The sequence below is a fragment of the Drosophila sechellia genome, chromosome 3L (genome assembly GCF_004382195.2).
Source record: "Drosophila sechellia strain sech25 chromosome 3L, ASM438219v1, whole genome shotgun sequence".
Classification (NCBI taxonomy): Eukaryota; Metazoa; Arthropoda; class Insecta; order Diptera; family Drosophilidae; genus Drosophila; species Drosophila sechellia.
This window is the reverse complement of record NC_045951.1, coordinates 10,777,204-10,802,397: the sequence shown is the minus strand read 5'-3', so window position 1 is coordinate 10,802,397 and position 25,194 is coordinate 10,777,204. Positions and strand designations below refer to the sequence as shown.

Sequence of the window (25,194 nt, the reverse complement as noted above, 5' to 3'; positions counted from 1 at the left end):
ATAAACTTAGTCTATCGACACTCGAACGTAAAATACCCTATATTAAACTTTTAAAAAATAACTTAGAATAGACAAGATTACTATTCTGAGAAGACTTTTGTTGTAATGATTCTATTCATTTATACATATCTTAAAACAAATATATGTATTAGTTATGACGTAAAAGACATAATAGATTACAATAGTTACTGAATCATATTAATATTGGGGCAAGTGCTAACATCCGATAGCTTTTCTTTAATCTGGAAAACATCGTGCCTCCATATGCTACAACTAATAGGTATGAAATGACGAGCACTAAAATGTTAGATCTATTCACATTTTGTACAATAAATGCAAGTACACATCGCTTAGATAAGGCATAAGTATGCCAAGAACAGAACGTTAAACATGTTGAAATCCAGTCAAGATCGCAAGCTAAAGCACCTTTTCGATGGCGGTGATTGGAATGTGTATGCTCCGGACATCCTAAATCTCGGAGTGGGTGCTCCAGGAACAGATCTCCTGATCGCTAACTGTGATAGCTTCCGGACGGCCACAGATCATTGTCTGGTGGGTACGACTCTTACGCAATACCCTCTTAATAACGACCGTTGTTGGTTGGTTCCCTTTGCAGGAACGCGAAAAGCGGGAAAATCAGTCGCTGATTTTCCAATATGGACCAACAAGTGGAACATTCGAGGTGCGACGCGAGATCTCCACCTATTTCACCGAAATGTTTCAAAGTCCCGTCAATTGGTAGTCTTATATGATTTTCCGATCTTATTCTATATCTTATTAATATCGTGGTTTCGATTTTCAGTGAGGATTTGATTGTAACCACAGGAGCAACACATGGCCTTCACCTACTTTTGTCCACAATGTTGGACTTTGAGGGTTTCGTATTCGTGGATGAGTACACCTATATGATTGCTTTAGATAGTATAAAACACTTTAGCACTCTGACCATAGTTCCCGTAAAGCTGAACGATGATGGCGTGGATCTGAAGGATCTTGAAGAGCAGGTCTCCAAGCGACGCTTTCAATCGAAGAAGAAGGAGTTCTGGGGAATCTACTATACGATACCAACGTATCATAATCCCACGGGGATTCTATTCTCGCCAGGTAGGTTCCTGAGTATTTTATGTACTTTTAAACTATTTTCATCATTTTATGTATGATTTTTATAGAGGTCTGTCGTGGAATCGTGAAACTTGCTAGGAATTATGATTTCCTTGTCGTTTGCGATGATGTTTATAATATTCTTAGCTATGGCGAAAAGCCCAAACACAGCCGCCTGTTGTCTTATGATGACAGAAAAGATGCCGACTTCGCAGGACATGTTATCTCCAATGGTAGTTTCTCCAAGATTTTGGGTCCTGGAGTTCGCCTGGGCTGGCTTGAGGTTCCTCCGCGGCTGAAACCTATTATAGATGGAAGTGGATTTGCCAATAGTGGTGGATGCTTTAACAACTACACGTCAGGGATTGTGGGCAGTCTCTTTGAGCTGAAGCTGGCCCAAAAGCAAATAGCTGTGTTCTCTGAGGCTTATAAGGAGCGAATGCTGGCCACCACGCAGGTGCTTCGAGAGGAGTTGCCCGACTGCTGCAAGTTGGTCAGCCCCACGGGCGGATACTTCATCTGGGTGCGGCTACCGGATCGATTGGACTGCCGAGAGTTTCTCCAGTACTGCGTGGAGAATCATAAGATCTACTTTATAGGAGGAACACGCTTCTCTGCGGATGGCCAAAGTGGCAAACAGTTCTTCCGCCTGTCCATCGCCTTCTATCCGAAGGCAAAGTTGGTGGATGGTGCTAGAAGACTTTGCAACGCACTTAAGGATTACATAGCCCTGCAATAGATTCCTCATGGCGTATCTTAATATGGCAAAATGTGTTTATTATTGTGGTTATCTGCTATCGTACTTTAAATATGACTTAAAAAGATGTGACTGTGCACTAAACTACTTATCAAGAAGCTATCTACTATATAAAGAGATATATGATATACACACGTTTGTTGTACAGATTCTTGGGCATGACGCTTAAAATATCACAAATCTGTTAAATTCTATACAAATACACAACAATTAGTTCAGAGTATAACTTTACACATAAACAGTGGATCTCAGCTCAACTGTAACTATATCCCTAGTTGTATCTGCATCTGCATCTTGTCATGTGTGCTGCGCTGCAAGTGTTTACAGATTTCAATATCTTTCGATTGCTCATAATACTTTCGCTTGAATTGGAATGCCCGCTGGCGGATTTAGGTTCTCGCATAAGCAAACTACTCGGAAAAGGTCAGCACGATCTCCTTGAGTGAGGTATACGTGCCGATAACCAAGCCCAGGATGCCCACAATGATCAGCACAAAGTTGCCTGCAAGGATTTTTGGTTAGTAAATAGATGTCTATGGCTATTTAATCAGCACACTCACTTAACACCAGCCAGACCTTTGCGAAACCCTTCGTATTGTACCAATGTGTGCAGATCTGGATGAGTGCCGGGAAAGCCAGACCCAAAGCGGAGAGGCACAGTGCTCCAAAGAGGGAGATGAACAGTTCCAGGTTGGGAATGGCCACTGCCAGGAGGACTGCGGAGAAGAAAGCCATGAATATTACTGTCAAAGAATATATTTAGGGAATATCAGACTTACAGGTGATCAGGACGAGGCCAGTTCGCACTGCGTACTCCCAAAACAGGGCATTCCGTTGGGCGCCCAGGCGCTTGGCCACATAGTCATTCCAGGTGATATCAATGGCCACATAGCAGGCCAATCCATGGGTTATGTAAATGGCAAAGGCCAGCATGCCCTTGACGCACATGGAAAGCCTTAAAGGAGACACATTTAATAGTCAGTATAATTAGGATATAACTTGTTAGTTTGTAGCTTACACTTCGTGCTCCGGCATGTTTAGTGTGATGGAACCCAGCACCGCAGATCCATAGTTGAGATAACCAAAGAGACCCATGCCCACGTAGAGGAACACAATGAGCACCATGGATACGTTGAGGACTCCACAGCTGCCGCCGAACTTCTGCGGGGTCTTCATCTCGTTCTCCAGGGGCAGGATTACACCGATGGCTTCCAGCGCAAACAAGACGGTGCCGAAGAATAGCGGGAAGTTCGAGGGTTTTCCAAAGGCATCCTTGCCCTCTGTGGTGACTGGCTCGCGGAAGATGTAGTAGCAGATGATGCCGAAGGATACCATCGTAATGGCGTTGGCCAGCGTGGAGAACGGAGCCAGATACTTAAGATTCCGCACCCAGTTGATGAGGATCAGGGGCAGCAGTATGATGATCATGCAGAGTCGCACATCGATGCTGGTATCGGCCACTGCATCCACAATGGCCTTAATGTTGGACGCCACGAAGACCACGTAAACGCAACAGGTGCCCAGTTGATAGATTAGCAGGAAGGTGTTAACCACTGTGCCAATGTAGGGAGCAAAAACCCGGAAGCATTTTGGGCCTTCACCCATTGCCGTCTCCGCCACCATTGGATAATTCATGCTGGGCATCTGTCATGGAGATAGCGTAGGTATTAATCTGGATTAACTAACTTCAGGATCTGTGCGTAACCCACCTTCTTCCTGCGGCACAGTTCATACTGAGCCTTGACCAGCTGGTGAATGCAGAAGGTGCAAATGAAACCAATGACAATCGTACCAATGGATCCAGTAATATAACCGGAGTTACGAAAGGCATTCGGCATGGCCAGAATTCCTGTGCCCAGCGAACCCTTTAGCAAATGGAACAGGGTTTCCGAGTTCCTTAAAAATATCATATTTTATATTGTATATTTTCAGGAATTATCTTCAGATCCTCGCTTACGTGGTGGGATGCTCCACATCGCGATGGTGATAGGGATTGTAGTCGGGATCCTTGGTAACTACGGCCTTGTTCTTCTGACCCTTCTCCGCCAGCTCCAATTTCTCCGGATGATCGCCGACGTAAGCCGAATTGCTGTGTCCATTCTTGGTCATGACTTTTAAGCAAAAATATTTATTAATTAATGGAGTATAAGTTCTTTAGAATAAATTAAGCTCGAAAGCCCACTCCCTTAAAGAATAGTGACTCCTTCGAAATCTACCGCATATCTACAGCTGTATCTGTATCTTTATCTATATCCGTTTTGCATTTGTATCTGTATCTGCATTTGTGGCGCAACAAGTGCGTGATGTGCACGCTGCGCGTTGCTCTGAAAATAGTTTGCGCCGCTGACATATTTCTAAATTGAAAGCAGACTGCGGCAAATGTCAAGTTCAGTGCCAGCGAATCATTGCCCCGATTTTCGAATCCGACTGCCTCAATTCCGCGTTCTGCCCCCTTTCGGATGTTAGGGTATTACGGGTATTACGAGTACCTGGGCATTACAAGTATCGTGCGGCGTTCTGAGACGTGCTAAAATAGAATAGAAGCGAACAACAAAGGCCAATTTTAGTGTCACTTGTCTGTAGAATCGGACTTTGTTGTTCGCCACCGCCCACCGCCCCTCGCTTAATTGGAAAAAATATGTATTCGTGTGACAACGGACAATTTGAGACTTTACGGCTTCCAGTTAAGATAATCTCATCTGTCCAAAAGATATGGAAATTTTGGCACATTACGCCAACTTTTCCGGTTCTCAATGGGTCGTTTAACGAGCGTGCCTCTGGCAATTGCCTTTCATTGATAATATCTGCAATCGGACGACATATAACATGATATGCAAGTCCGAGTCGAGTTGACTCCCCATCTGCCTTATAGGCCACCCAGATCTGGTCTATAACCTGAATGACTCTCTGCATAATCTTAAGTACGGCAGCTTTTTCTCCGTAACTCTGACAAAGTCTCAGATATGCGGAAGTCATTAACCGATCCATGGGCAGCTCTTGACGTTGATTACACTAAATTGACTTTTGGGAACACATGAGTAATGGCTCTACATGGGAAAACTATGCTAAATAATTTATTTATGAATGGAATAATTGCTGCATTGCATAGCTAATGATTTAGTGGGAAATTCTGAAAATCCTATAGAAAAGATTTCAAAAACAATAGTATTCATCAATGAGCACAACTGGGCGTATGCGCAATGTGCTCATAGGAAAAACTATGAAATTTTAGGAAATATATATAATTTCAATTATTTCATATATTTGTTGGGGAAATTCTTTACTAATTATGTCATTATTCAGATAACTTTCTAATAGTCTAATTCCGGCTTACGCGTTATTGGTGGTATCACCACCAAAAATAGACAAAGTCTAGACTAGACGCAAAACCGAATTCGCCGAAATAATTTCCATAATTTATTTCCAACTATGCTAAAATAAAACAAATCCCCTTAGTTTGTTTTACTAATGAAGTGCAGGCGGTTTTAACTGGATTCGCATCATGTTAATAAATTAATTTTGTGACTGTGCCGATTTGCAATTTGTCAATTTGTTTTGACTTGGCCGCAAAATGATTTAGACCTTTCTATTGCAGCTGCCTAAAAATTTATAGTTTTGAAAATTTTACTGAGCCAAGAATTCCCCACGATAAATCGCTTGTGGAATATCAATTAAAAAAGCGGCACGCGACTCTCCCAGCTCTCTGTTTTGTTTTTATTTTGTTATTTTGGGCTTTATTGTGCTTTTATTTACTCACTGTTGTGTTGTGGGCTTTTAGCCGTCTAGACTCGCGAGAGTTAGCCAAGTTCAATGAGCCAGGCCAGTGTATTTGGCCTTAGCTGCTCCCCAGCGGAATACAAATTTCAATTGTCAGCATCAGCGACTTTCTGGTTAGCCGCTTTGTTCGTGGATTTGGAATCTCTTGACTTGGCCCAAACGACTTCTAACTGGCTGGCTTTAACCAAAAGACGTCGGCCTTGCTCCGCTTTATCATTTCGTTTTCGAAACTACAGTTTTCCACCGTCTTGGCCCGTCTGGCAGTGAATTTGGGAAAGGAAAAGTTCTTGGCAATAGCTACATTCCGAGCAGCTGGAAAAGTTTTGTCAGCCAACTGTTTTTTAAAGATCGCAATGTGGTAGCGCAACAACTGCAAGTGCCAGTTTTTTAATGAAATTTTCCACGCAAGGCGATAATTAATTTTGCGTGAGCGAAAGAGAGAGGAAAACGAGTAGAGTTTGAAATAATACGATTTTTAAAGAGAAAATTATAGTGAGGAAAATGGGCTATCAAATGCAACTGTTGAATATTTATCTCTCTATAAAGTACTTAAAAAAAAAATCAAATAATTTATTAATTAATTGAGTAAAGCTCCATAACTAGCCTTTTTACGCTTTGAAATTGAAAGAGTAGTTTTTCAAACCAGTAATTTTCTTAACATCCATGTGCCATTCACTTAACTTGTAGTTGGTAATCTTCTTCAAGAATAGCCAGCTAAATAATTTAATATCAGCGGAGTGCAAATGTCAGTGAAGTCAGTGATCTTTGTGTGTTGCCACACATCAGCTTGACCAACTGGACGTATGAGTGATGTGGCTTGAAAGCCATGTTCCTTATCACACTCTTATGCCGCATATCAGAAAACAAACTTGCAAATCAAACAAAAGTAGGTGGACTTATAGCTATGCATTGTTAATATTGTTCAAAGACTTGATCACTTATGATTATTATCTGTAAAATATCAATGGTTGGTTGTTGGCAATGACCACTGATGATTATATAGATTAAGATATAGATAGGTTGTAGCATTACATTTTTCCTTAAGCGCTGTGAAAGGACTTGAAATTGTTGACACAAAGTTGTGTATTCAACTTATCTTAAGATATATATATAGACTTTATGATTGCCAAGAAGTGTATCTACTGTGCAAATATTCAAAATGAGCTGAGTCTCATATCTTGAATAGCTGACGGCAATTTAAACTTTCGCGAGCAAATTTTGGCAACTCGATCAATAATTTGCGTCAGGCATTTGATGGCTAAATTTAACTGCAATTAATTGGGTCTTAGATCACTTAACTTAGCTAAAGTGAACTCAACGATCTGTGCACTCGTGCCCGACTTACTAATTTGCAAAAGTTGCGCTTAGCGACTTCCGCTGACTAATTAACCCCAAAATATGTATCACTCACTTACCGGTGGTTGTAAAAATAAAACACAATTTTATTTCAATTCAGCAATAGTAACTGCAATTCTTTGTGTTTAATATCCAAACTCCAACCAGCAAAATTGTTGAATAATCGAATATGACGGCTGATCAAACTTTGAGCAACTGGCAATTAGCCGAAACACTCGTTGAAAGAATCAAAACATAAATCTAAATCAACGCCGATCTCGCAACGCCGCGCACTTGTTATACCAGACTAAATAATATGTACACTATACACTATGCACACTATACTATGCCTATGCATATGCTATATGGTGTATAGTTTGGGTCCGGTGTGGTTGTGTTTGGGTCTGCGATGTGATCGTGTTGGCCGCGCGTTAACGACTAACTCAGACCCAACGTGGGTCACCAGTTTTAAGCATCGCGCGAAACGCTGAACGATACTCATACAGCGATTTTCACACAGACAACATTTAGCGGCACACAGGGAAACCTCTTGCACACTTGCAGAGTGCCATCTGAAATCGGTGGAAAGGGGCTATCAGGATGGTTAAGGGATGCTGGGTTAGCCATTGTGCATCATTTGGATCTCTAGGAATCACCTGGAATTAGCAAAGATTAATTAAATGCTTTTATATAGTTTAATTTGTAGGATTACATCACTTTGTTACTAACATTTGAAGACTCTTTTAGTTCTTTAAGTTTCATGCTTCAATCTTCAACTAAATCAAAGGATAAATATACAAATTAATTTCCAGTATATATACTATATATCTTATATATATATCTTATCTTACTGTCCCTGGAACTCCAGACTGTTTTTGTTTAATCGAAGTCCTCACTAATTACTTGACCAACGTGCTCAACTAATATTTGTGCTAGTCATTTTGCTTAGTAACGAACTATGTGGTTTATTGCCCGTGCATTCTACTTTTCAAATTTGAAATACAAATTTGAGTAAGATCTATGGCCTAACCCTTTTGATTGGAGCAAGATTGCTCTGTTGGGAGTTGGAATCTGCTCTTCCTTAACCAGCTTTCCCTGTTCCCAAACATCAGTGGTTAACCGTTTTTGAGCGTTTTATGATTGTCACTCGACGTGTTTCTCATGTAACCATCGCCATCGAGATGCTCCTTTCTGTCTCCAATACCGCCAAGACCCCCCAGTTCCCCCCTTCCCAGTCCCCTCCAGCGATCTCCATGATCTGTGGGCCACTTTTTCTGCCTTGGTTAAGAGACGTTGCCAAATATTTGGCCGGGACATTCTCTGGCTTATGGCAAGACGGCAAAAGAACCAGTAACCAGTAACAACTACTATGTCCATTGCAGGCAGTGCAAGACACTTCGATCGACTGGCAATTAACATGTTTTTTTTTCAGTTTTTTTTTCATTTTTTTTTCATTTTTTTGTTGCAAGCGCGGGGGACACGAATCGATGGCTTAATGCACTTTCTCAGCGCCAGTTAACTGGTTTTTCGCCGATTTCAGGGGAGGAGCGGAGCATTCTGCGACAGCCTGTTAACTTGGCCAAATGAAATTTCGATCGGTGGCCGCGTGCCTTCCTGCGTTTTATTAGTTCGCCAGCATTGCGCATACGCCGCATGTGCCTGGGAATTACCCAGTTATCCCTCGGTGAAGCAGAGCGGAGCATAGCTGCGCAGAGATCGGTAACCCGATATATACATATATATATTGGATATCAATAAAACCGGTTGCCATATGGACGGGCTCTGACGTAGTCGTTAGTCTAGCCAATCTTGACTTTGGCTATGACGCTCGGCTAAGTCAGAGGTAATCTGGTTGGCCGTTTGCCAATTGGGTTTCAGCATTTCTTCTTTGGAATGACGTTGGAGAATCCACTCTAATGGTTAACAGATTGTTGGTTAACTAATTTCGATCAATGGATAGCGGCAATTTAGTCATTTGTGTTAATTTTCGAGCCGAATTGCTGGCAATTCGCACCTAAATAGCCATAAAATATGAGTTATATGGCCGAGCATTGATTCTGATATGACCAAGGAAAATCTCCCATGACGTTTTCAATGTTTTCGAGGTGAAAAAACTAATTTGATTGAGTGCCTGAAAAAAAGCTTTTAGATTTAAGCATTTGTATTTAGCCATCATTATGAAAATGACATATTTCCAATCTGGCCAGGCAAGGCAAACGCATTTGTGGATAAATATAGCGATGCGGTGTGATAATTGCATGCGAAATTCATTTAATAAGGTGTAAAAATACACGAAATAAACAAAAGCACTCTGTTTGACTGAAATTATATTTAATTTGTTGAATATTGACGCTTACAGTGGGAGTCAAATTATATACGCACCTTATTTAAATATTATAATGTGTGATAAAAATCTTGCTAAGCTGGAAGTATTTTATAGAAGCTTTTATTGTTACCATTTTTTAGGGTTAAATAATTTTAAAGTACTTAAACTTATGTATTGGTTTATGATTTGGGGCTCAAATTTACGTGTGGAATGCTTTATTGTATAGGGATCTTTTTATATGTTTATATTATATATTTCTCTTAGTTAAAAAACAATGGAACAGCTAGTTTTGCTGCACTTTTCATGCACTACATTGTTTGCTTAAAAATAAATTCTTGAAAATTGTGCTAAGGCTTATAATTTTTTTCCAGTGCATTGCAGAGCATCACCAGGGGTAACAATCACATAATACGGGCAAGGGAAAATTGATTTCGCCCTGAACTTGCGCTGCCCCGCGTGGTGTCACTCAACAAAGAACACGTGCCGCGCGTCCAGAGATCTCCTCACCACTCACATCACAATTCCATTTCCCTGTTGAGCCGATGTCACCCTCGAATGGGTCAGGTGGTCGACTGCCCTTTGGCCTCGCCAATTTCCCCAACTTTTACTTTCAGATTGGAATATGGCATACTGTGCCCACCCATATATCACGGATCGCAGCGGCGTGTAAATTTGTGGCAGCTCAATTGAAAAATTGCTTTGTTATTCTCAATTTGCGGCTCTAAACAGTTTTAGGCACTATGCGTTGGCTTAATCACGAAGAATTGCGCACCAAAGAGCGAATCCCATAATCCCATTTGGGACACCTCTCTGCGCCACTGATGAGTGCTGATTTATTATTATTATTATTATATTGGGGTTGGCATTATAGCTCGGCTCAGCTCGTTTGCCCCGGCGAAGGAAGTTTGAATTGAGGGTGACACAGTTTCCAGTGCTGCGTGAAAAGAGCTTACCATGGGATAATCCGTGGATGCGATCGGTTTAGTTGGTCCCGACTTAGCCAGGGTGAAAGGTTCGTCGTGGTGGTGGTTTAAGGTGCAAGGTCTGCCGGTTTCCTCGACAAATCCGCAAACTGCCATGTCGACGCCAGAGAACGTAAGTGTGGGTTCAAGTTTCAAATAGCTTTCGGCCATATATCTTCAACGTGGCCTTAACAAAATATCTTCAAGATCAATTATATAAAATATTAAGAGAAAAATACATATATTGCTGTTCGTGATGTTTACTTCTTCTGTGTAATTTATTATTAAACTCATAGATGTCTAAAGCTCATAATATAAATTGCATTCTCCATTTAACTATTTCCTTCATTTATTCAAAAATATAATCTAGCAAACTAGAGAAACAAGAATGCGTCTGCGTACGGTTCCGGTATAAGCCGCATTAAGTGGCCAAAAATAAGCACTAAGCTTTTAGCCGTATTATCAGCCATCAGCTGAAAAGCGTTAACGAAATATAACTCCCCCTTATGCTGGGTTTATCTGGCCGATAAGAGCGATCCAAGTACTGCGTGTGCACTGGCCTACAAGATCGCTGACATCTTTATCGGCCGACATATGTCGTCTGTCTCCGGTGTTCAGTTGATTCTCACGTTCTGCTGTCTGGCTATGGAATTGCAATAAAAAAGAGTCTAAACATAGTACTACACCCACCCACCAACTCCTGAACCCCTGACCCCCATTCAGCCCGAGCTGTTCAGGCGAGCAACTGACTCAATGCTAATGCTCATGCTTAACCAGTGCCATTGCCAAGTGCGATTGTTTCACGGGGAGATCGGTGCAGATCGGCGGGGCTGTTGCGAGCAAGTTCCGAGAGCTTTGGGATCGAGATAGAGCCTCACTGTCCGACTGTTAACTTTTGTTTTAAATTGAATGTCTGGCCAGATTCGCGCTTTTATTCTGTGTCCGCCAATCGCTCTACAAACAACTCCGTCGCCATACGCGGCGTATACTCGATTTAATTGAACGCGTTTCCGTTTTTATTGAAACAATGACGTTAGCCGTGATTAGCGGATCGGGCACAGCCTGTGATACTGTAAGTGCCTCGTAAGCGTTATATATCCGAGAGTGTTTCCAAACTGATTACCCAATTGGCGCAATCGATTCGGATTCAGATTATTATGGAATTCGGTTACGGTCATTCAAAATGTTCTTTCGAAATCGTGTGCTAATCGTGGATAAGTCAGAAATCAATTAACTTAGGTGGAAAAGTCATGGTCATTGGTTATATGTAGCAAAATAACCTGCACAGTTGATTTATCTTATTTAAGCAAACTAAATAAAAATATTCTTAGCTTAAATTAAACTTTAAACTCTGCCACTTCAAAATGTTATGGAGCTCAAAAGATTGATTGATTAATTGTTAGCTTTCAAAACTATCCATATTGATTTCTTTTTTATAGAAATGTTTACCACTCACATCAATATTTTTATTGATATCATTCTGTCGATTAAAACCGAATTCGCTTGCGAATTGTAAATCACAGATAAATCTCAGATAGATGATAAATCATAGGAAATCAGGATATCACTTCAAGTTCAGTGGTTTGCTGGTTGAATGTTAGAATAAGAGAGGAAATGGGTTTTTTATTTGCAGCACTGCCACCGTATATCACTTGAGATTGCAATTAGGTGGGTGTAAACAAGGCGGGTGATATTAGGACAGCCTTATCGGGTGGGTGGGTGCTCCCCTGTTTGCTTACGGATTCGGAACATAGTAGTTTAGGATGGGCTGTCATTAAGTGAATGTTACCTAAGAGTGACTGGTCTATGGAGCGGATCAGCGCAGAATGATAGAATCGACATTGGCAGCAAGTGTACTTAGACATAAGTGCTCATTAGTTAAGCGCGTGGAGATAGCCAACTGGCTGCCACATTGTTATACATCGGTTATACACTTACCCAGCTCGGAGCGCTTTGAATAAGCAGTTAGCTTCGCGGAATTGTGATAAAAGGGCGGGGTCTATGAATCACTAAGAGGGTGATTCTAGAGCGCCCTGTATTTATAGAAATATCTAAAATTGTTCCAGCTACTTATTGGCTTTATCTGGCAATTGGCTATTTTTGCATGGCCTAATCAGGCGGGGAATACATGGATTTTTAATTAAATTAACATGCTAGCACTTTTAGTCGGAAGCGGGTCCTCACATCTTTCTATCTGCAGGAGTTAATAAATAATAGCGTCATTGAGCGCACAGGTGGATGGATACTTTGTACCCTGGCCCTGGGATTTTTCAATCTTTTTTGTGGATACACCCATCCAGATAGGGAAGTCTTATCCATTCGGCATTGTCAGTTGCTTTCTTGGTAGCTCGCATTAGTCAAGACAATTAGTTTGAAGTCGGAAACTAAGTGCGTTGGTTGTGCTGCATATGATTACTAGTGCCTAAAATCAAGGAAATTTATATCCTCAAGAGGTGAGCTTTTGAAAAATATTATGTGTGAAATACAAAGTGCTGTGAGAATTGTGCCAGCGATGCATCTTCATCAACTGCTGCTGAAAATTAATGGATCGACAGCGAGTCGGCTTCAAAGTCAACAACCTGAGCTTGATCGCATTATAAACTGACTTAATTGGGGGTTTTTTGCCGCAAGTGTTTTTTTGTGAATGGACCAAGGATGTACGCGTTGTGAGTGATGAACTGTGTGTGCTTTATATATATGGAGTATGTGTGTGCTTTGCATATCAATTGGAAGGAAGGAGTGCGCTGCTTAGGTAATACCCAACTTTTTCATCGCGTTCCGCTTTCGAATGAGCTTGCATTTTGCTTGCGTTTTTATAGTGTATTTATTTCAGGTAATTATGGCCAATGTACCTTTGTCTTGACTGAAACCCGTCTGGTAATCCAATTTCAGGGTGCGTTTTGAGTTTTGCATATGCAAATTGCTTAAATAACACGCCCGACAACGGCCACAGATTCATATTGGCTTAAATTAGCGCTCAAGTACGACTTGATTCTGAATTTGCCGAGAAAGCTGCACTTGTTATTTATATGTTTTTCTATAAGTTAAGTAGCTAAATCCGTGGTGATCGGCAGCAGAGGTCGCACAAATTAAGTTGTGTTTTTTTTTCACGCGAAAAACGAGCTAAGATTTGCGCTAATTTCAGTTTGTTTAGGGGGGCGTATGAGCAATGTCAGCAGCAGGAGAAGCACATATGCGCCACCTGTTGTGTGGTTGTGGCTGAGGAGCGAAGCGGTTTCGCAAGCAGACGAAAGGTGGCGCCACTTTCGAGAGGTCCTAAAAGTAGGCAACCATTTTCGCGCAACAAATACTCCTGTCAGTTACAATTTGAATAAAACGAAAACAATCCCTTAAGAAATGCGACATGGCTTTCTAATTGGAATACCTCAATTGACGCATGAATAAATCACATCTCAATTATGTTTCGCATCGAGGTGCACGGCCACTGCTCGCCTTGAGCCCAAATCCAAGGTGGACTCAATCGAATCCGTCGCCAGATACAATTTCGCCCAGAACTCGGTCAAGTTTGAGTGAATTCGACAAGCGATTCAAACAATTGCAGATATATTGCAAAATTTTCCACGACCATAATTCGCAAGGAATTCAACCGCTTTGAACTGGTTTCAGTGCGACTGGAGCGACCGTTGACGAGAAGTACATATCATACATGCAGTTGGCGCACGTTTCGAGTTACCATAAATAAATGCGACGCAGAAATCAAATTGATTTTAATTTCAGCAAATGACTGATCCACACTTCTTTCTGGCTGTTCTTGAGCCCTTGGCCACTTATTTTTGGCAATCAATTTCGGGAGCCAATAAATAATTTATCGAAACTCTCGTGGGGGTCGCACGTTTCAATTGGCGGCCAATTGAGGCAGTCCACATGGAATTGTCGCATCGCCAATTAATTAGCGATTCCAGTTTTTCCGGCCATCGGTTATCTGCTCTTATCTGCATAGGAAAACTGATTCACCAGATTGCAGCGCTGAAAAAAATACTTCCTTTTTCTCGCCATTTGCATTTTTGGCAGGTTTTGTTAGTAAGCTTATAAAATGCTCCTAATGAAAAATTACAAAAAGAAAACATTTTGTACATATCAAAAAAGGTTTATAAATAGCTTGGAATTAAATAATATGTAATTCAAAAAGTACAGTTTTAGTTGTTAAGCTTGCTGGGCACCAATTATTTCAGCATTGATAAGCAAATCATTTTTCGTTAATAAAAATCGGTTTAGTTCTGAAATGAGTCATTAAATTCGAAGTTATGCCGTTTTACCTTTGCGGCTTTATCATAGAATTAATACGCGTTATCGGTTGCCACATGTGATGTATGGCATGTAGGTATATGTTTGAGCCTTATAAGTCCGCGCCAATAACTCGACCGGAACCGATTCTGTAGCCGACCTGTGCGCCATAAAATCACCAGATTTCCCTTTTCTGTCCTCAAGGAAAACAGCAAAGTGGTGGTATATCAGTGAAATCAGGGGGGAAACTTCGATTCAAATCGACAGCGGTAGCGTTATAGCGGAAAATGCCCGCTGACGAGTGCTCTCTCTCTCTCTTTTTTCCCGAGCTCTTTCTCTCTCTCCCACTCCCTCACTCTCTCTCTTTCGCTCAGCGTGTGCTTCGGGAAAATCGGTCTGGGAATCGGGGGTATTACTCGTCGCTATAGCGCTAAGGTTTGGCATTCTTGTTCTGTTTGTCAAACCGTGCGGTTGATTGTCGGAACTTCTGAACTCCGGAAAGAATAGAAAGAATTGATCGAATTCGAAGCTAGTAAAAATCGGCGATTTGATTATCAGTTGCGGTCACGGTCTCTCTCGCAAGTTGCATTAGTAATATTGCATTTTCTATTCTCCAACTCAAATTCAAACTCAAAATCCAAATCTAACTCCAATACCACACTTTTGAGACGTGTCCCGATCATTGCTATTAAATCTGTCATTCAATTCTGTTTTGTATCTGTAATAAGTGCTTGGAAGCCAGCCTCGCTTTTCGAGCGGTGCTCTCGTTACGCGCCCAAGGATCTTAACCCCCAACGGCCCCATCCTGCATCCGCAGAGATATCGGCTAATCAAGGATTACCATCAATATGAGTTTCCATAAGAGCGACTCGCGGACGCCGCTGGCGCCCACCGAGTACACTGTAAGTAATTCTTCTAAATAAATCAAATAGGTTGGGGATTAACTTCGAAAATTACCTCAAATGGTTGAATTGATTTTTAAACTTTTGTTCTTTCCCTCTAATTGGTATATAAACCATTCTTTTAAAATCTTAAGTTATGAGTCCTTTCTGATTTTTATAGAAATAAATAGCTGTGTATCTATGTTTTGCAATTTGAGGGTTCAGGGCGCATAACTTTAGCATAATAGAATGTTCTGGAAAGTTGAAGAGAAGGTCCTTTGTTATCCTGCTTTTTGCTTTTTTAGATCTGTAGACAAGACTTTAAGTTCTACCAAGAAACTGTCTAAATGATCTCAAAAGGATAAATTATAATATGAATTTTAAATTTCCCACTTCCTGTCTTTAAGCACGTTAAAGATTAAAATCCCCTAAGTTAAATCTCTTAGATTCTTGCGCATTTCGATTTTTGCATATCATCGGTAGACTATGAAACTTTCCGTTGATTAATTTGGCATAAAGGCTTTTATCACGGACATGTGATGTGACACCTTTTCTCCCGCACTTGGCTCGAAAGTCCCGGGACTTAACCCACTAATGCCTTGTTTATTTATTGATCGATCGTTGCTCGCCGCGCTTTACATTTGAATGATTGTTTATGCAAATTTGTGGGCTAATGTTTTGTTTGGATTGATAACAAAGTAAAGTCTAATTTCGGGGATGATTTCGGTGATTCCTCCATTTCATTTCTTTGTACTTTCCTTTTTGGCCGCTTGCTTATTTATCGCCTCTGTTGTTGTTGTTATGAGTAACAGGCCAAACAGTTTTCCACCCGCTTTTCCTAACAATTTGTTGTTGTTGTTGTGCCTCCGGTTGCTGCCTATTTTCAGGGCACCCAGTGGAATTTTCCACTCGCCGAGCTGCACTTTTATGTGTGCCGGGACTTGGGCATAATAACAATGGACATTGTTGCGTTGAGTGTAGGGCATTCGGGCGACCGGTTATGACTGGAACACATAGCCCCTACCTACATTGTGTCAGCGAATTTTGAGTTCGTGTAATATTTCTTTTTTTCGGCTGCTGCGCAAGCGCCAAAGTTAAAAAAATCGTACTGCGCGGAATTCGCTGATTTGACACTTTGGTTTTGGCACCGATTCGAGCTCTGGGTTTTTAGTTTCGCACTCGGTAACTTTCCACTGCAATGAAGGGGTAAGCTTCTGTAGCTACAACCATACATTCTATATACAATATAGCATAAAACTGCTCGCTCCGTGTCACCCCACCACTTGCATTTTGCGGCAGAACTGCACTTGAAACCCGAACCGAAACCTGAACATTTCAGGTAATAACAATCGCTGGGCTTTGTTCCAAAAATCGACAACCGATTGGTCTGATCCGATTTCGATTCGAACACCTACGGGCTATTTGGATCGATCTGTAATTGTGCCTATCCAACTGGATTGGCGTTGGAATCAATTGAAATTGTAGAACTATGTGGAACTTTCAAGAGGAACATTTCGCAATGAATGATAATTATAGATTTCAAGCTCTAATGCAATTTTAAGTAACTAACTGAGTTGGCATCTAGAAATAGTTGCTTATAAGTGGGTTTTATAATAGAAATTCATTATAGTGATAATGATGATCAAATACTTGGATAAGATAGCCTCTTAGATAAGAGGCGAAATTATATAATATATTTCCAGAAATTTCCATAATATGTTTCATAAATTTGAGGTAACCAGTTTTATTGTAAGCTAGGCTTAAATGTCAAAAACCTATATTTCAGTTGCATATAATAGTCATTCTTATAATATATGTGTGTTGTAGGCTTAAAATCTAATAGCAAATTCAATTTGTATCTTTTACTTTGATGGGTCATTAAAGTTATTACTATTTCTAATTTGCTACATCTTTACATCTTAAAAACGTAAAGCCAAATAGAAACTAATAAAACCTCTCTCTGAACTTTGATACTTTTTAAAGTGCCCAACTTAATTTAATTTTGCATTTATCGGTCAGTCGAAAGCGTGCAATCAATCTTCTGATTGTACTTGCAAATTGGAAATGTCATGAAACGCAAGGCATTTAATTCGCCAGTGACATTTGTATCCCCATCGCGATCATGGGACTGATCGACCTAACTTGGTAGGGCACTCGTGATTCGTTGAGATCCGTGCAGCATGACCCATATACCGTTTCTTATCGGCAAATATCGGAAATTGCAGGCGCCATGGTTGCAGTCCAGGGGTGTTTCACCCATTTAGCAGGAAATGTGGGGGAATAAATAGATCTGGCGACATTTTCAAGGGAACTGAACCCTCGGACACGTGAATTTCCCGTGATGTCGAGTTCAGCGCTTAAATTCTCGCAGTTTGCATACCACAAACTGCAAACTGCATACTGCACAATGCATTTTTTTTGTGCTTCACATTTTGCTAACAAAAATTTTCCACTGAAATTTGTTGTCGTTTGCCATTTTCAGTTTCGTTTTATTGCGTTTCTGTTTCGGCTCTGTTCTCCATTTTTTCCACATCCACTTTTCCACTTTTTTCGCTTACATAAGTTCAATGGCACGCCAGGTTGGGGCAGCGCATTTGGAGTTCGTTGGGGGCTACTACATTCGCCATTACATCCCTCCCAATTGACAGTTTTAATTAGGAAAGCACACGAAATGGCTCAGTTGCACAGGTAGAAATAAAGGGTTATTAGGAGGGGAAGGGTGGTTCAAATGCCACAGGTTGTCATGTCCGGAAGAAGGCGTCACCCTAGCCAGATTAGTCACCCAATCTCGGCGAATTCGCGAGTGCTGTAAGTGCCGCTGAGATTCTCGGCCAGATAAGAAGAGCCTAATTAATAGGCTTCCCAACCGTATCATTATCGGTTGGGAGAAGCGTGGAAATCGGGAAATACCTGCCGTAAATTAAGCGATTTTTTTGCTGAATGACAGTGACTGATGCACTTTTGTATATTTTTTTTGTAAAATTTTTTTTGTTCAGCATACAAACTATTCAGGTTACACAAGTGTTTTGCGCAGTTCCAGAAATCACTATTATCTATTATTAAATAAGCCTAACATTCATGATTGCATTATTTGCCTGTGGCTAATTGGAAGAGATAACTATTTCGTGTTGGGCGGCAATGCAAAGCAGCGAATCGATTTGTTGGTATTTGGGGGCATTATCTTTCTGCGTGCGAAACTAGTTGTGGGTGGGGCTTTATGGGCGTCTAATAAGGTGAATTTTATAATTAACCCGCTCGCTTTGAGTCTATATTGCTTTCGGTTATATTTGACATTGAATAAAAATGGATTTCAGACAGCATAAGACGAATATAACTGACTTAAGATCATTAATACAGTATATATGAAATGTGCTAATAGAAATTGGGCTAGCAAGCCTTCTGTTTTGCCCCGTGCTCTTATCAATCGCTCATTATCAATTCAGCGCCCCTTATTTCTGCGCCCATTCGTCACACACTTTGCAATGTTAACTACACTTGACTCCATTTTGCTGAACTTGAGTCGATGCAGTGACACGTGTCGTGCTTCTGGGGCGGCTCCTCCCTTTTTTGCCCCTTTTTTCCCCCCCAAAAAAATGCCCCACGCCCAACTATGTTTACTTTTTTTTTGCCTTCGACACGTTTCTGTTTATTTTTGCTGCAGTTTGCTAAACTCACGATATTAGAATGCAATAAAAAAGTGCAACGCAATAAGCAAATTGGTCCACTATCGATGCAGTCACAAAATAGATCTAGTAACTTAAACGGGTATATATTAATGCATTAAGGGTGTTCTTTTTCGTTGAAACCTACCATTTCTTCAAATTTAAACAATTAATTTCAAATTTGTCATTTTATTGGGCATTTATTAATTTATTATATTTGTTAAATAATCGTTATCAATGGAAAAATGGATAACATTGATATTCAAGGATTTAGTAACCCAAATTATAAATTTGAACAAAAAGTTTACAATTAATTTTTTATTTTTTGCATATCTCAATCATTTTAGCAGATTTGAGGCTTTTAGATATATTTAGTTTCCTAGATTGTCACCTGTATTTACATTTTTTTGCTCTCTGTACTGAGATAAATTGAACATTAACTTAAAGTACAATGTGTGCGATTGAATGATTGACTAACTGACTGACTGAATGGCGCTTTGTCGCAATTAGTTGGCACTGCAGCTGTCTAATTATTTTGCTATCTATTTCAAGTTCGAACTTTCCGTAATCCAAAGACCGCGTTTTTGTTTGCCTTTGCATTTGCGCACTCGATTTTCTGCGAGTAATATATGGGTTCAATGTTTTTCGAAGCGGAAAGAGGCTGCATGTACAAATTGTTAGCAAATGTGCGCAAATCGGTCTCTTAAAATTTGTTTGGGCAGATTTAAGACTCGGCGGGCGGTAATCAATCAAGCATGAATGAGCGTAGAAAAGTCCCAAAATGTTTTGAATATTCAAGTTTTGTGGTTAAAGTCTGGTGGTATTTATGCTTTATTACCTGGACTTTTAATATAAATTTTTCGAACATTCAAAGTTCCTCTTAAATGAGAAAATTTACAGAAAATTAAAAATGATAATTTATTTAATCGGAAATTGCTTTACTTCTGCAACATTACTTACATGTATTTTACATTACTTACATTATATTTGACATTTAGCATTTTGATCTTAAGTCACAATGTTACCCGTTCACTGTTAACCGTTGTCATGTTATCATTCTTCTGTTAGCAGTGTGCTAGTTAACAGCCAGAGCCTTAACTTCTGCTAACATCCCCTAGGTGGCGCCACTATTAAATTTGATTTGAAAAATTTAAAATAAGTAAAAAAAGTTTGTCAAATCGCGTTTTCTATTAAGCGGACAATTAAGCAAATGCTTTGTTTTGTGCTCATTTTTTGTGCCTTTTAGCACGTATTTGTTGCACAAATTCGCAGTTTCCTCATTAGTCTCAACGCTGCCCAGCGGTCGTTTTATTTTGAAAGCGTTGAAAAACAATTTATTCAAAAAACTCTCACCCTCGACCCGCTGATTTTCCACGATTTTTCGCACTGCGTCACGTGTGGGAGAGAGGTATTTAATTATGCTGTGACGTCATGCGGCGACTGCACCCAAAAACTAAAGGAAAATAATGCAAATTGTGAACTTGCTGGCTGTCTGGGAATACTCGAATGTATGATCCCACTCAAGAGCATTTATAGAGAGAATCCGCTGAAAGGTGGGTGGCTGGTTGGGTTGGTTGGTTGGGTTTTGCTGTTTTTGACGGTGGTGTGGCGATGGGGCGGTGTTTTGTTTGTCGCCGTCATTGCATCGCTGGCTGTCCGCCTTGATTCAGTTGCTTGTCGCCATTTGCACGAGTCACGCGCTGAGATTTCTCCCGCGACTCGGACACACACACACACACACACCCAGTGACGCCCACCGCCCAACTGGAAAAGAACGTCCATCCTCCAGCCTGACCTTGGAAGACCTCAAGCTGAACGCCCCCGCTGGAAAGCCGCCGCTGCCGCCGCGTCGCGAGCAGCTGACGGAGAAGGGACAGAGTTTGGGTCTCTCCAGCTTTGGTGGCTCCGCAGGCACTATTTCCGGTTCCGGTCGGAAGCAGCATCTTTCGGGCGCAGCCCTGTCACGCCATAAGCTGAAGATGTCCTTGAAACGAGGCGGACCGCCACCGGTGGCCACCAGCGGATCCGGCGTCATGACCACCTCGTTGGACCAGCAGGTGGCAAAGTCAACGAACCGTGCTAAATCAGCCAAAGCCTAAATATCGCGCATACGCCACCTGTTACAAATCTTATTCCGTAGTTAAAGCAATAGATTATCTATTTCGTTTGTGTCATAAAACTGCATTGAACTTGTTCATTGATCTTGTTTTTGCGTATTTTTTTTGCTTTCCGCCTTTGGGCCACAATTCATTGGTTCCTCCTTTTTGCGCACTGCAGCTGCGAAGAGCTTTTACATAACTTTAGCTGCTGTTCGAAAATGACAGCTCGCTCTCTATGATTTTTCTATACGCTTTTCACGATCCGTACTCATTTTTGGTTTTCTTTCTGGCCGCTTTTCCTCTCGTTGCAGAAAATCCCGACGGTCACTGCGGGCTACGGAGAAAACGAGAAGCCCAAAGGCGGCAAAGGCGGGCAATCCAAGTGAGTATCACCTCTTATTTCCGACTCTTACGAGAGTAGATCCCATAGAGATCGAGATTCTACGGCCGGGACGAATCGATTCATTCGTCTGGTCGATGCCACAGCCATCGGCCACGTTGTCTTTGAATCCGATTTCGATTGCGTTACGGCTAAAGAAACCCGATCGCGATGTACAAGAACATCGACAACGAGTCCTCCACGACCATGTTTGAAATGTACTCCTCCTCGGATAGGTTCATCCGTTCGGACATGGCCGACGTACCCGTCCAGCAGGCGGCAGGATCGACGCTTCCGTTGGTAATCTCTCGGAAAAAAGGCGACGACTCCGAGGATGGCAACTACAATCCGTTCGAGCACCGCAAGGTGGAGCATCCCACATCGTAAGTACTCGGTGTTTTTACACTCTATTTAAATTAAAAGGGAATTTTTAATTTATAGAGATATATTGGGGAGAATTCCTGACTTTGTAATCTGTCCGTTAAATATTCTTGTAATTGTTGAAAATATTACTTAAATTTTAAACAGTTTTTAAGAGGTTTAATTTAACATGTGAGCAAGAAACATACTTTGCTAAACGATTTTTGCTGGCACCTAAAACATATGCTGTAATATCATGCCTTACTTAGTATTCAAAACCTTAACGTACACAATTTTTGTTGGCACCCCCGTTAAGCAGCTGATCCAAGTCGTTAAATGCTCGATGACTAATTCCCTTAATTACAAACCACCATTCGCGTCATTGACCTTTAACCGATCTAATGACTTTGACTTAGCATCGATCTAAAGCGAAAAGAACGGAAATGCAACTGTATTGACATTGGCCTTGGACGTTTTTGGCAAACTACTTTTTCCAAACTAAAAATAAGTAAAATCGCAGATGAAAATCTCGGGCGAACGAGCTAATAAAACGAAAGCGCCGACAAATGTTTTGCTCGACTCGTTTAGCAAGTGGAATGAGGAATCCACCCAGCCTTCCGCCCTCCGATTTTTCATCTGATAGAGAAAAACGCATCCGCCAGGCCTTGCATTTCGCAATTGCGTGAGAGGAAAATGCCGAGAACTGTGAACTGCAGTTTTTCAACAGCTCACTAGAATAATTATTTACCAAAATATACAAAAATATTCGGTGCGATATACTTTAAAGTATACAGATGAGTGATTAATTGAATAACTACGTCATTGACGTGGCTTGCGGGAAAATCCCTAATTTCCACCACAATCAGATGTGCAGCAGTGCATCACGCCATCATGCATCCAATAATTTAATTGAAATAGTTTTTTTGGCAACGCAAAAGTGATCTATTTTTATTTCAGTATATGTCGAGAACTCTGTCTGATTTTAGATAATAAAAGCGTATACTTTTTGTATATACCTATTTCACTAACTATCTAGCTAGTCTAAATCCGAAAAAATCATAATACACAGATATAGGATAAGTGGAAAGTGGTGTTCCTATATATAGTCTTAGTACGGAAGTCTTGAAAGTAGATTATTATTTCAATAAGATCCCAAACAAATTAATCATAATTTTTCCAGGGATCTCGAGACATTTGTACACTTGCTAAAGGGATCGCTGGGCTCTGGGATATTGGCCATGCCTATGGCCTTCTCCCACGCTGGATTGTGGTTCGGATTGGTGGCCACCTTCGCGGTGGGCACCTTGTGCACCTACTGCGTTCACATCCTGGTCAAATGCGCCCACATCCTGTGCCGCCGTCGCAAAATTCCGATGATGGGATTCGCCGATGTGGCGGAACAGGCCTTCCTCGACGGACCACCCGCCCTGAATCGCTGGTCACGCTTCATCCGGTTCATGGTCAATACGTTTCTGGTAATCGATTTGCTGGGCTGCTGCTGCATCTATCTGGTGTTCGTCGCCAACAATGTGGAGCAGGTCGTGCGGGTGTATATGGAAACGGTTCTGGGCATTAGAGTTTGGATCATGATCGTGTCGGCACCGCTGATCTTCATGTGCCTGATACGAAACCTGAAGTTCCTCACGCCCTTCTCGATGTTAGCCAACATCCTGATGTTCGTGGGCATCGTGATCACCTTCATCTATATGTTCTCCGATCTTCCTGCACCCGTGGAACGTCCTGGAATTGTGAGTGTAACCGAATGGCCATTGTTCTTCGGCACCGTGATCTTTGCGCTGGAGGGCATCGGTGTAGTTATGTCCCTGGAGAACGACATGAAGAACCCCAGCCACTTCATCGGTTGCCCATCTGTACTGAACTTCGGCATGGGTCTGGTGATTGCCCTCTACACCCTGGTTGGATTCTTTGGCTTTCTGAAGTACGGCTCGGCCACCGAAGCCAGCATTACGCTGAATCTGCCCCTGGATGATAAGTAGGTTTCTTACTATTCCTTATAAGAAGATCGAGGGTATTTACTCCTCTTTCATTTGTTTTCCAGGTTGGCCCAATCCGTCAAGTTGATGATTGCCATCGCCATCTTCTTCACCTTCACCCTGCAGTTCTACGTGCCCGTCACGATTTTGTGGAAGGGTCTGGAGCACAAGATCCGTCCGGAGAAGCAGAACATCTGTGAATACGGACTTCGTGTCTTTCTGGTGGTAAGTTGATCGAACAACTTTTTAGCTTTCTACTTTCTCAGTAGATTTTAAATATGAATTTGAATCGACTAACTGCTTTGAAAATTCATCTCAAGTTAAGAGACCTCATTTCTAACCGAAAACCTTTTCCTTTCCAGCTCCTGTGCTGCGGAATCGCAGTGGCTCTGCCCAACTTGGGACCCTTCATCTCGCTAATTGGAGCGGTGTGCCTGAGTACGCTGGGCATGATCGTTCCGGCGACCATTGAGCTGGCCGTGTACCATGAGGATCCCGGATACGGGCGCTTCAACTGGCGGCTGTGGAAGAACTCCGGACTGATACTGTTCGGCGTGGTGGGTTTCGTGGCCGGAACCTATGTCAGCATCATCGAATTCCACACCGAGTTCAGCAACGGTCACTGAGCTAATTTAATTTAACGTAGTCTTTAATGAAACTCTTCTAAGCACAGGGATGTCTAAGTTAAGTTTTTAACTAATTTTAGGGCTAACCCAAGTTTTCTAGGACTCCGAAACTTCCCGCCTCGCCCTCTGGTTATCCTATCCCGCCCCGTCCTTTCCCTCCACCGATCCAACTCGATCCGCTTCGATCCCTGATATATATATATATATATCTATATATATTCACATCCATAAACCCCATAGCGGGTATCAGCAATCAAACAACAAAAGTATTTCGATTTAGTCGGTGCCACGCCCCCGAGGAGTTGCGTTGGTGCGAGGGGGCGTGGCATTAAGGTTACTTAGAGAATTCTTGTAGAAGTGATTTTGTATCGTAGTGATTTTGACAACAACTTAGTCGTAATTAGTTCCTGCTCGAACTAAGCCAAGATAGACGGACGCAGCGGAAGTTTGTTTTCGTTCTTCAATTATTTTGTTTTATCATTGATTTACTCTGTACATTATCGACGCCCTAATTCAATAATCATGACATATTACCAATTACACAAAGATCCGCTGCCACCTTTAAAGGGGCAGCAAAAAAATGGCATTAAAAAAAATAATAAAACTTTTTGAAACAATCAACTTTTATTACTTACTTACCTTACTGGGTTATCTTTTGCAATGCAACATTTAAATGGGTGGGTTTATGTC

The 25,194-nt window shown here is 41.4% G+C and overlaps 4 protein-coding genes across 7 annotated transcripts; 2 read left to right on the top strand and 2 right to left on the bottom strand.

Annotated features, from left to right (window-relative positions):
• Positions 1 to 278: 278 nt before the first annotated feature.
• On the top strand, positions 279 to 1,990 carry LOC6605210 (uncharacterized protein YER152C). The gene is made up of 4 exons (XM_002030012.2): positions 279 to 552; positions 617 to 738; positions 803 to 1,104; positions 1,170 to 1,990. The coding sequence occupies exons 1-4, from the start codon at positions 391 to 393 to the stop codon at positions 1,838 to 1,840; spliced, it is 1,257 nt and encodes a 418-aa protein (XP_002030048.1). The 5' UTR covers positions 279 to 390; the 3' UTR covers positions 1,841 to 1,990.
• On the bottom strand, positions 1,858 to 7,405 carry LOC6605209 (proton-coupled amino acid transporter-like protein CG1139). The gene is made up of 7 exons (XM_002030011.2): positions 7,051 to 7,405; positions 3,816 to 3,969; positions 3,568 to 3,754; positions 2,877 to 3,502; positions 2,638 to 2,813; positions 2,419 to 2,574; positions 1,858 to 2,360 (listed from the first exon to the last, which is right to left on the bottom strand). Exons 2-7 carry the CDS (start codon positions 3,965 to 3,967, stop codon positions 2,269 to 2,271), a joined length of 1,389 nt encoding a protein of 462 aa, XP_002030047.1. The 5' UTR covers positions 3,968 to 3,969; positions 7,051 to 7,405; the 3' UTR covers positions 1,858 to 2,268.
• Positions 7,272 to 12,375, bottom strand: LOC6605208. The gene is made up of 3 exons (XM_032718144.1): positions 12,197 to 12,375; positions 10,250 to 10,458; positions 7,272 to 7,626 (listed from the first exon to the last, which is right to left on the bottom strand). Exons 2-3 carry the CDS (start codon positions 10,427 to 10,429, stop codon positions 7,498 to 7,500), a joined length of 309 nt encoding a protein of 102 aa, XP_032574035.1. The 5' UTR covers positions 10,430 to 10,458; positions 12,197 to 12,375; the 3' UTR covers positions 7,272 to 7,497.
• On the top strand, positions 11,255 to 25,050 carry LOC6605207 (proton-coupled amino acid transporter-like protein CG1139). 4 transcript variants are annotated; one of them, XM_032718140.1, is made up of 7 exons: positions 14,954 to 15,094; positions 15,232 to 15,405; positions 21,457 to 21,527; positions 21,761 to 21,907; positions 23,065 to 23,877; positions 23,944 to 24,103; positions 24,241 to 25,050. In XM_032718140.1, the coding sequence occupies exons 2-7, from the start codon at positions 15,352 to 15,354 to the stop codon at positions 24,502 to 24,504; spliced, it is 1,509 nt and encodes a 502-aa protein (XP_032574031.1). In that variant the 5' UTR covers positions 14,954 to 15,094; positions 15,232 to 15,351; the 3' UTR covers positions 24,505 to 25,050. The 4 variants fall into 4 exon arrangements, with proteins under 4 accessions (XP_032574032.1, XP_002030045.2, XP_032574031.1 ...); XM_032718141.1 differs by lacking the exons at positions 14,954 to 15,094; positions 15,232 to 15,405 and adding an exon at positions 11,255 to 11,330; XM_002030009.2 differs by having other exon boundaries at positions 14,951 to 15,405.
• The last annotated feature ends 144 nt before the right edge of the window (positions 25,051 to 25,194 follow it).